A 10,722-nucleotide genomic window follows, 5' to 3' on the forward strand; every position below is an offset into this window, starting at 1 on the left:
AGATTGGTCCGTGCTCACGGCCCGGCGGCAAGCTCCAACGACACTGAATACATGCATCTATCTCACGCTCGACAAACGTATGGTTTCTGTGTGCAAGTAAATACCTTGCACGTAAACCAAAGCCCTTTGAGATGAGTCGTTTGAGACTCTGAGCCATATAGCCATGACACCACCATTCTCCCTCGTGGCCAAACCCTCGCTCCGCTGCATGCGTAAAGAGCTCCCGCTGTTCAGACAAACTTATGACACAAGCGGTCTGGATCTCCGTCTGATATCCTCCTCGATCATGTGCGATAACTATCACAAGCGTGAAGCATAGCGGAATATGGTGCCAACATGCCCCTGTCCATAGTTCTCTGGAACAAGTATATAGTCGTGCACTACCCCCCAAAGCTTCGTTGGCTCCTCTCCAGGAACTTGCAGCAGAGATTCAAATCTAAACTCACAAAATGTTGCCTATCGTCACCTACCTCGTCAGCATGCTGGCACTGATCAGCACCGTGTACAGCACCCCCGCGGTTGTCAACAACTCACTCTCCCTTCACAACACCTCATTCCTCGCTGCTTATGACGACTCGGGGTATATCCTGGAATGGATCTGCGATCATGATACCTCGCCAGCCCACCAAAACTCCATCCGGGACGAAATTGATTACCTACGTTCGTTGCCAGAGACACCCAGACCACGGACGACGCAAAAGGGTTGTGGTCGCGTAAGCTGCTCTTGGAGAAGCGCAATTACTTGGTGTAACGAGGTAGGTTCAAACCGCCAGAGAGTCATCCTCGGGGACCTTCTACATTCTACTGACATCCAACCACCACAGAACTTCAACACTGGTATCGAGACTACGTGGGAGCACATTGCCGCAGGTGCAGAGAGTCTGCTCACGAAGTGCTCTTACAACGACGGTCGCGGGGTGAATGGAGTGGCGCGTTATAGCACAAACTAGTTTGTGAAAGTTTGGGTCAACGGCTGTTGATGGCGGGTTGTTGAAGTCAGTCGTGGCGAGGGAGCATAGAAGGTTTGTCGTAAATTTGCGACTCACTATACCCGCACTGGTTGCCGGGCTGCGTTCTTGAGTATGGCAAACAGATGATGTGATATAGATGTCGGCCGTGAAGTTGTAAAGAGAGATGATCAATAAAGTGCCCTTCTACGGTTGCTGTGGCCCAAACCAAAATAACCCGTCCTCCGGCCATTGTCTCCGAATCTCGGCCGCAACATTTGTGTTCAAGTTGCTGCTCTTCCGTGAACAATGATGTAGTCTTCATTTGCTTTGATATCTTGCTTCTCTCGGCCGAAGGGCCCATGCTTATCAAACGTTTGTTCGTCAAGGAGCAACAAGATTTCCGCCCGATGTCTTCTCCGCGGTTCAGCAGCGGCAGCTGTCCAAGGTGGCAGCAGCGGGATGCTCCTGCCAGCCGTGCCCCTAACCAGTATCTATATCCATGGTTTCCCCCAGCATTCGGTCCTTCCCCTCCTTTCCAAACCATCAAACACACACTCACCATTTGCACAATGATATCCATCCTCACCATCGCCGCCAGCGCGCTGGCCTTCTCAAGTGTGGCCTACAGCGCCCCCGCTGAACTCGCCCCCTCCAATGGCACTGCCACGGTCTCAAACTACACTGTATACTACGAGTGTAACCCATCCAACCTGAAGTGGGCCGAAATCAAGAACATCCAGATCGGCCGCGATTATCTAAACGGGCTCCCGGGCAAGGCTAAAATCGCCGGAGGCAAGCACTGCGACCGCGTCAGCTGCTCGTATAACTCGGCCATTTTCTACTGCAACGACGTGGGTGATCCTGCTGTTTTCGGTTTATTGCTTCTCTTCAAAGCTGACGCTGATTGTGACAGGATGATAACGAGAAGGAGGTCGAGTGGGAGAGGCTCGCCGAATTCACCTCACTGCTTCTTGACAAGTGTGGTGATAAGAGCGTGGTGAAGGGCAGGGTGTTCGACAGGCCTAACTGGCATACTGAGGTTCAGGGTGAAGCTTGCTAAGGGCGGCTGGGTGAAGTAGTTGGGTGTTAAGTAACACAGGGACGAGCATAGAGTTGTAGTTTCGCGCGGAGCCGCGACTGAAGGCATTTGCGCTGGTTTAGCACGGTTTCTTCAAAGTTGTATTTTATTACAAGAACTGTGATTGTCCATTTCGTGTCGTGGTTTCTTCCCCATCGAGAATTACCAACTTGCCTGGTGTCCAGGGAGCAGCGGACGTAATCGGCGTCTCATACTGACTCCGGATATATTCCAGTATCCGACTATCTGCTCATGGAGTGACGGACGTCGAGTTACTAGCTCAACTTTCTCGTTACCTTCTATAAATTTTTCCCTATTGTAGAAGAAACTGTCGAAGTTTCGCCCGAAATAATCACCAAATCCAGGCCCCCACTTCAGGTCTTCTCATGGAGCAGGTCATCATCCTTTCCTTGATTCACTTGAACACGGTCTCTGTGAGATACCACATCTAGGAGTCGGCCGTAAACCATGCAAGTGAAAACAATCAGTTGTCTACCACCTTGGAAGAGCAACCACAACGACAGTATAGAGCATGAACAGCACAAGAAGTGGGGCCAGAAGTTGACAGAGGGCAGTGAATGATAGCAACTGTCTACCTTGATCCTTGTATTCTGTATATATACCTAAATCACCGGTAAGTTGACGAACTCTTCTCCTTCTCTACACGCCACCCAACCCAACCGACTTACAGTTGCTTCCGACACACAGCTTACACCATATTGGCTGTTCTCACCCTTATCACCAGCATGCTGGCCGTGACCTACAGCGTCCCATCTTTCCACGACATCACCTCTCTCCACAACAGCACCTCGCTCCACAACAGCACCTTGCTCCACAACAGCACCTCGCTCCACAACAGCACTTCCTTAGACAACAGCTCGGCTCCGACTTTTGGCAACAACAATATCTATCCCAAGAGCTCCAGATATTATACATGCAAAATGGAGGGCAACGGAGCCCCGATCAACGAGATCGGCCACGGAATCGAATACCTCTATGACCTGCAGCCCAGCCTAGCGAGGATTGGCGAGGGCAGACACTGCGACCACGTCAGCTGCGAGTGGGGGTAGGCCATCTTTTTCTGCAATGATGATGTAGGTTCATGTCGCGAATGGCCAGGTTGACGTTGTTGAGATCTGTTGCTGATATGAGTTTATCTTAGACGAACCGCGTCAAGGTAGTTGAATGGCCTCAGATTGCCGATGCCGCTTCGCTCCTCATCGACACATGCAGGGATACTTCTGAGGTGATTGTGAAGGGCAAGGTGTACTTCACGAAGTAACTGGCATGTTGAGGTTGTCGGAAGTGTCAGTAATTGCTGAATGGGTTGGTTGGGATTCACGATGCTGGAGCAGGTGGTTTAAGGTTGAGGATGTGGCTGATAATACATGGGCACTGGTTACTGGATTGTTCTTCTGTCTTTGTCTGCTCTGCTGTAGTGATGCTCAGTAAATGTGGTGACGATTAAGGGGGCCCCACTATAAAAGTATAAGCCAGGGGCGGCCCACTCCCAAGGGAGGGTCCGTGTCGACGCGCCAACATGATCCGGGCTGTCCCAAGAAACTTGACGGCGCCGCATTTGGTCGACCCCAAAGCGAACCTGGTTTCTGGGTCAGATAACGTGTCATATCATTCCCAGTTTTTATCCTCGAGCATTCTTGTTGCAGTATCTTCACAATTGGGCCATCAACGGTTCTCAGAATGTCAGACTGATCATGACAGTGGCCGCCAATCAGCATGGACGATCCATGGCGCTCACCATGGACTGCGACCGACGTCGACCCCGACAAAGACCACAAGCTTCCCTCTCCCTCTCTCTCCAAATCCGACCTCGCTCCTCCACCGCGCGCGCTTCTCTCGGGCACCAGCTCTCCACGACTCTCGGCGGCAGTCGAATCTTCGCCATGGGGCGATGACGGGGATGGCCTCGGGGACTGGGCCGGCGCTTCGACACCGGCGGCCGATGCCTCGTCGATTCATTCGGGATGGGGCGGTGGGTGGGCAACGAGTCCGAATCTTGCGGCCGTTCGACGAGACGATGATTCTGGCAGGTTAAGCCCAATCGCGTGGCCTGGCAACATTGCGACGCCAAAACCAGCAAACGGCTCCGCCTTTCGACAACCCTCGCCCGATCCCTGGGCAACCGAGTCTTCGTTCGACAAACCGCCAACGGAAATCGACGCACCCCAAGTAATCGTCGATCTTGCCTCTCCTCGAGCGACGCACTTTGAGACGCTGAAAGCCACAACCGGTTTGGGGGCGATTGGCCTGGATGCTGGATGGGATAGTGCCTCGGTGGAAGAGAACAGAGAAGGACCGACCGAGGTCACGGATCCCCAGAATCATGAAGAAAAGCGAGCAGAGGATCCGGCACAGCTTCCGCGGCACAATGGCGAGTTTCGCTCGTACACTCCGTCGAACGAAGGAACAGATCACGACGATGATCATCAAGACTCACCCATAACGTCCATCGACGAAGACCACAGAGGCCGTCAACGAGAACCGGCCCGGCCTGCTGGTAAGGTCCAGGAGCTGGTCGTCAAGTTTGATGGTCTTGCCAAGGCTAGGAGCCAGGAGAGCTTGCGTGTCCCTCGGCCGAAGAGCAGCGGCAGTGGCAGTGTGGGCAAACGGGATACCTCGAGTGACAATGGTGATTTTGGTGACTTCGAGGATACAGAGGACGTCAAATCCCACCCACCCCCAGATCCCGTGGAACAACCCGTGGCACCTCAGAGTTCGGAAGACGCGGAACGACCTGTCACACCTCCCTCATCGCAAGACGTAAAGTCACCACTCACTCCTCCTTCATCAAAGTCAAAATGTGAAGACGAAACTCCCACAAAGCGATCTCCCCAGGTAAAGTCCAGTGCCGTTGCTTCCCCCGAAGTTCCTATCAGACCGAAAATCGTCCGTCCGACCTTTGAAGTCAATTTGGACCAAGTTGGTGAACTTTTCGAGTCGATGAAAGTTCCTGTTAAACTGCCTATCATCAGTATTGATGGTGAGATTCCGGAGCGTGTCATCACCGACAGCTTCAACGAGATATCTGAACGAAAGCTGTGGTACCGTTTGTCTCGGTTGGGATCGGCGAGGAGACACGATGCTGCAGATGAAGACAGCTACAGACGGATCACTTGGCCGACGTCCACAGTTCGTCAGGAAGTCATTACAATCGTCCGCCGGTGGATGGAAGAAGACTCCATTGCTGGCCGAGTGGCTCTTGGCGGAGGCATATCCAAGACTCAGAAGAATATGTTCGGCTGGGATTCCTCTGCCGAGCCTGTTGGTCTGGATGCTGTCTTTGGCAAGCGAAAACAGGAATCTAGGGCAGCTCCACCACAGCCGATCCAGATCTCAGATTCCCTGGCGTCTTTTCTTGAACCACCAACTCCTACGACGTCTAGATCAGCCCACAGTGTCGCATCACCCCCACCAGCTGTACAAAGCCCGCCGGTTGCTTCCTTCGGGTGGAGTGAGAGCCCTGCATTTGCTCCCACGCCAACTACAACCCTTGCACCAACCCCACGACCATCAACAGGCGGGAGCGCGCCCTCAGCCTTACCGTCAACAGCAGGTCATTCACGAACCGCCTCGCAGCCGGCAGTGTTCGGTACTCCAACAGCATTTTCACCTGCGCCAATAGCCGAAGCAAACCATGACGATGGAGAAGACGATGATGAAGACTGGGGTGAAATGGTCTCTTCACCAGTTGAGTCAAAGCCGGCTGGATTCCAGAGCTTGGATGATGCCTTTGCGGCCCCAATTGCTCCTACTACCTCAGCATCTACACTGTCAGACCCTGAAGCGGCTGGTGAAACTAGACCTTCTGCGAGCGACCCATGGTCAACAATGGACTTTTCGATGTTTGACGCTCCAGCTCCGGTTTTGTCTCAGTCCAAAGCGCCAGCCGCTCTACCGACGCCTTCAGATACACCTCTCGCCTTCTCGCCCATAGTTGTGACATTTCCGCTGTCTCTTTCAGAAACGCCCACACCTTCACCGACATTCACGCCACCAACACAAACTTCACCACCTCCACCAAAGGCACTTCTCAGCGCACGACCTTTTACACCATCAGTGCCATCGCGGCTGTCAGAGCACATGTCCGTGCCACCAGATCCTGTTCCCCCCATCCAGGATTCCATCCACGATCTGACTACGAGTGACGATGAGGTGGCTAAACAGATCATCGCAAACCTCCCCGACCTGTCATACATGTTGCGATGATACATCGAGAAGACGGCACTCATTTGCAAATAATAATGTATGTATGTACCTAGGCATCAAGCCAACTGTGGCTGGTTCTGTTCATGAGTATAATGCATGGTTTTGGCGTTTTGGATTTTGCGCAAAACACCCGGAAATAGCTGGTATTTTTCGGCTGGTGAGATGTCAAGAGTATATATACCGAGCATGGAGTTTTTAATAGCAATTCAAATCCTTGATCTTCACATGCTCATGACTTTTACCAGGGCAGTTCCTATCCCAAGCGCTAGAATACTTTTCCTCAGAAAAATATCGCAGTTTCCCATTGTGCGGTAGCGTCGCGTATTCGCCCTTTTTCATGCATCTTTTGCATGGATATCCACCCTCGGAAATCTGTTCCCTTAGCTGGAAGAGGGCCAGCCTACCAGAATGCGTTCGGAGTCGCGAGAAGTGCGCGAACAACCCCGGCTGTTGGTCAACTTGGCTTCTTCAAGCTCCTCTCCCCCGCCTTGCTCCCCCCAGACACCCCCAGGTCCCCCCCACCACCGTTCACCCGTTACAGGGGACGCAGTGGCGTCTCCCCGCACTCTTGGGAGGTTGATCCCCGTCAGCCAAGACGGCCAAGCACTACCCCAGACTTTTAGCCATCTGGGGCTGTTACGTATCAGAACCTGAAGATTTCCAAAGCCGAAGCTGATACCCGGTCACACCCACTTGGGGGCTCGCCCTTCGCATGTGGTAGGACCCCAGGATATCGATGCCATCATGGATGTTGGGTCTTTGCACCGAAAGCCCGACTGGAGGCTCTGCGGCCCCTCTGCGCCGGCTCTTGGTTGACAGCTGGGACTAGGCCGTGGGAATGGAGTGGAGATATCAAACCGCTAGCTTAACTTGGATATCGCTCGCGTTTCCGAGATGTTGGGTTTTCAAAGTCATATAAGCTATGATTGGGAAGTCTTTTCGGTGATTGTTTGGGCAGAGAACTCAGTCTTCATCTCACCTGTCATACACACACAAGAGAGATGGCTGTCGTCACCCTCCTCATGTCGCCTTGGGCGCCAGTAGGCCTGGTTGCCTTCTTTTTCGTCTATTATCTCTACCCATACTTCTTCACATACCGTCACCTCAGACGTATCCCAGCACCATTCCCGGCCCAGTTCACCAACTGGTGGTTACTTCTTGTTGCCCGTCGTGGCGACCGGTACTTGACCGTTGATCAACTTCACAAGAAGCATGGCACTGTTGTCCGCATCCAACCCAACCACGTCAGCATCAACGATGACGCCGCCATCAACATCATCTACGGTCACGGCAATGGTTTCCTCAAGTCGTAAGTCTTTGCCCTCTTGCTTGCACTCACAGAGACAGAACATCACTGACATCTATCACACAGCGACTTCTATGACGCCTTCGTCTCCATTCGCCGGGGTCTCTTCAACACCCGCGACCGTCACGAGCACACCCGCAAGCGCAAGATCGTCTCCCACACCTTCTCGGTCAAGTCGGTCGCCCAGTTCGAGCCCTACATTCACTCCAACCTCGAGCTCTTTGTCAAGCAACTCGACAACCTCGTCACCCGCTCCCCCATGAAGACTGCCGTTCTCGACTGCCTCAACTGGTTCAACTACCTCGCCTTCGACGTCATCGGTGATCTCGCCTTTGGTGCCCCCTTCGGCATGCTCAGCTCCGGCGCCGACATGGCCGAAGTCCGCTCTTCCCCAGACAGTCCCCCGATCTACGCCTCCGCCATCGAGATCCTCAACCGCCGGGGTGAGGTCTCCGCCGCTCTGGGTATCCTCCCATCCCTGAAGCCTTACGCAAAGTACTTCCCCGACCCGTTCTTCACCCAGGGTCTCGCCGCGGTGGAGAGCCTGGCTGGTATCGCTATCGCCCGTGTGAAGATGAGACTTGAGAACCCACCCCCCGAGGGCCGCAAGGACCTCCTCCAGAGACTTGTCGATGCCAGAGACGAAAAGGGTGAACCGCTTGGAAGGGAGGAACTCACCGCCGAGGCCTTGACTCAGCTCATCGCCGGGTCAGACACCACCTCCAACTCCTCCTGCGCGCTTCTGTACCACGCCGTCCGCACCCCGGGCGTGATCCCCAAGCTCCAAGCTGAACTCGACGCCGCTATCCCCCACTCGATCGACGTCCCCACGTTTGAAATGGTCCGCGACCTGCCTTACCTCTCCGCTGTTGTCAACGAGACCCTCAGGCATAACTCGACCTCTGGGATTGGCCTCCCTCGTCAAATCCCGCTTGACTCCCCTGGCATTCACCTCAACGGGCACTTCTTCCCCGGTGGCACTGTTTTGTCGGTGCCGACGTATTCGGTTCATCATTCAAAGGAGATTTGGGGCGAGGACGCCGATCAGTTCAACCCGGATAGGTGGTTTAGCTTGACGCAACGGCAGAAGAATGCTTTTATTCCTTTTAGTCATGGGCCGAGGGCGTGTGTGGGGAGGAATGTGGCCGAGATGGAGATGAAGTTGATTGTGGCTACTTGGGCGAGGAGGTATGAGGTTGAGCTGAGGCAGGAGGTGATGGAGACGAAGGAGGGGTTTTTGAGGAAGCCGCTGGGGTTGGAGGTTGCGTTGAAGCTTAGGAAGGGGTTCACGCCTTTGGCTTAAGGGGTGGGGGGTAAGAAAGGGGAATGTACGATTATTGAAAGGGGGGAAATGCGAATAGTATATGATGACATGAAATAAATGTTCAAGTTCAAATTTTTGATGGGCCGTTGCGGGGTGTTGGTGAGTAGGTGAGTGAGTGAGTAAGTGAGTGAGTGAGTGAGTGCCTTCACAACTTTCACTCGGATGACTACTCGTTGCCGAATGCCCGGTATCTCCGATTTACATCAACTCTCCCAAGCAAAGTCGCAAGGTTAGTTTCGCCATTTGGACAGTTTTGTTCGGCCTGCTGATGATGGTGCATTGACTTGGCCGAGTCGCAACCGAAGATGCGTGGGTAGTCGCCATCGTGCGTGCCGAAAACGCCAAATTTGGGGGGTGGCCAGACGACTTATAAGTGACTAGTGATGGCCGCAAGAACATATACAATTTCAAAGAATCCTTTCTGTTCTGAGTATCCTGTGTGAACCACCTGATATAATTCCGATACATCTCGATTAACCATGACCAGAGCAGACAAACTCGCCGGCAAGAAGATTGCCGTCATCGGTGGTTCATCCGGGTAGGTACCTACCTACCTCGCACCACACCCCCTTTGTCTACCCTCACTAACAAATCCCCCAACCAGCATCGGCTACGGAGCAGCAGAGATCCTCCTCTCCGCCGGCGCCCACATAACCATCATATCCTCCACCCAAGAAAAAGTCGACCGTGCCGTTTCCCAACTATCATCTACCGCTGGGGGCAACGTCCAAGGCAGAGTCGGCAACGTCCGCGACGAAGCCGCCTTCACTGAACTGCTTCTCTCCCTTGCCCCCCTGGATCATGTCATCTTCTCCAGCGTCGATAAAATTATCCGTGGTAGCCTGGCCGAAGCTAACCTCTCCGACGCGGCGGGGTTGTTCGGGGTGAAGTTTTGGGGGAGCTTTGTTGTCGCAAAGGGTGAGCTGACCTACCTTTTTCCTCTTCTAGATGAACCATGTGCTGATTGAGGTGAAGCCATCGCAAAACACGACATCATCCTCCCTGGCGGCTCACTCACCCTCACTTCTGGCGCTGCTGCTCTACGTCCTAAAAAGGGAGCGACGATTGGGGGGGCGCTGAATGGGGGGTTGATTACCGCTACTATTTCTCTTGCTGATGAGCTTTCGGGGAAGAGGATCAGGGTGAATACTGTTGTCCCGGGGTTAGTCAAGACACCGCTTTTGGGGAAGTTGGGGAATAGTGAGGAGCAGCAGAGGGAGATTTATGAGCAGGCGGCCGGGAGGTTGAGTGTGGGGTTTGTTGCTAGTCCGGAAGATGTTGCGGAGGCGTATCTTTATGCTGTGAGGGCGGATTATGCTAATGGGTCGACGATTGTTATTGGTGAGTTCCACTACCTATTGAATTGGTTTGAAATGTCAGAGGGGGTTTCTAATGGTTTTGTGATACAGATGGCGGTAGTTCTTTTTGATTGGGGGTAGAAGTGGATGGGGATGCACAATTTGGGAGTCCTGGGGAGTATCTCAAAACCGAGACCAAGATGCAAGGGCTTGATAGTGTGGGACATGTCAGAAACGATGCTCAAGGATTGTCAGCGGCTGGGTAGTGTCAGAAATGACTACGGAAACAAAAACATGCCAGCTGTATTGTCCAGTTTAAGGGACCCAACTAATGTGAGATGACACCAAATTTGTCGATGGTGAACCACAAAGGTAGGATAGGTATCCAACAATCACTGCAACCGTCGTATTCCTCATCAGTGAGCCCTCCCTGACCAGAACATTTGTCCTCGTTGCCAGTGTTCTCGGCTGGTTTCTGGCACTCCTGATCATGTTCTTAATCTTGATGCTTGTCGACAGCCTCCCGCTTGCCATCTTCG

General features: G+C 53.3%; 6 protein-coding genes across 6 annotated transcripts; all 6 read left to right on the plus strand.

The window, feature by feature from the left end:
* Window positions 1–449: 449 nt before the first annotated feature.
* PODANS_2_7763 (uncharacterized protein) lies at window positions 450–950 on the plus strand (the record flags this gene model as incomplete). The annotated part of the gene is made up of 2 exons (XM_001911534.1): window positions 450–713; window positions 825–950. The coding sequence occupies 2 exons, from the start codon at window positions 450–452 to the stop codon at window positions 948–950; spliced, it is 390 nt and encodes a 129-aa protein (XP_001911569.1).
* Window positions 951–1,309: 359 nt separating this feature from the next.
* PODANS_2_7765 (uncharacterized protein) lies at window positions 1,310–2,010 on the plus strand (the record flags this gene model as incomplete). The annotated part of the gene is made up of 2 exons (XM_001911535.1): window positions 1,310–1,801; window positions 1,864–2,010. 2 exons carry the CDS (start codon window positions 1,310–1,312, stop codon window positions 2,008–2,010), a joined length of 639 nt encoding a protein of 212 aa, XP_001911570.1.
* Window positions 2,011–2,774: 764 nt separating this feature from the next.
* PODANS_2_7766 (uncharacterized protein) lies at window positions 2,775–3,310 on the plus strand (the record flags this gene model as incomplete). Its single annotated transcript, XM_001911536.1, has 2 exons — window positions 2,775–3,077; window positions 3,191–3,310. 2 exons carry the CDS (start codon window positions 2,775–2,777, stop codon window positions 3,308–3,310), a joined length of 423 nt encoding a protein of 140 aa, XP_001911571.1.
* A 455-nt stretch (window positions 3,311–3,765) lies between these two features.
* On the plus strand, window positions 3,766–6,255 carry PODANS_2_7770 (uncharacterized protein; the record flags this gene model as incomplete). Its single annotated transcript, XM_001911537.1, has 1 exon — window positions 3,766–6,255. The coding sequence occupies one exon, from the start codon at window positions 3,766–3,768 to the stop codon at window positions 6,253–6,255; it is 2,490 nt and encodes an 829-aa protein (XP_001911572.1).
* Window positions 6,256–7,256: 1,001 nt separating this feature from the next.
* Window positions 7,257–8,864, plus strand: PODANS_2_7780 (uncharacterized protein; the record flags this gene model as incomplete). Its single annotated transcript, XM_001911538.1, has 2 exons — window positions 7,257–7,564; window positions 7,628–8,864. 2 exons carry the CDS (start codon window positions 7,257–7,259, stop codon window positions 8,862–8,864), a joined length of 1,545 nt encoding a protein of 514 aa, XP_001911573.1.
* A 500-nt stretch (window positions 8,865–9,364) lies between these two features.
* On the plus strand, window positions 9,365–10,324 carry PODANS_2_7785 (uncharacterized protein; the record flags this gene model as incomplete). The annotated part of the gene is made up of 3 exons (XM_001911539.1): window positions 9,365–9,423; window positions 9,490–9,803; window positions 9,861–10,324. 3 exons carry the CDS (start codon window positions 9,365–9,367, stop codon window positions 10,322–10,324), a joined length of 837 nt encoding a protein of 278 aa, XP_001911574.1.
* Between the last annotated feature and the right edge of the window lie 398 nt (window positions 10,325–10,722).

Source organism: Podospora anserina, chromosome 2 (assembly GCF_000226545.1).
Source record: "Podospora anserina S mat+ genomic DNA chromosome 2, supercontig 2".
NCBI lineage: Eukaryota > Fungi > Ascomycota > Sordariomycetes > Sordariales > Podosporaceae > Podospora > Podospora anserina.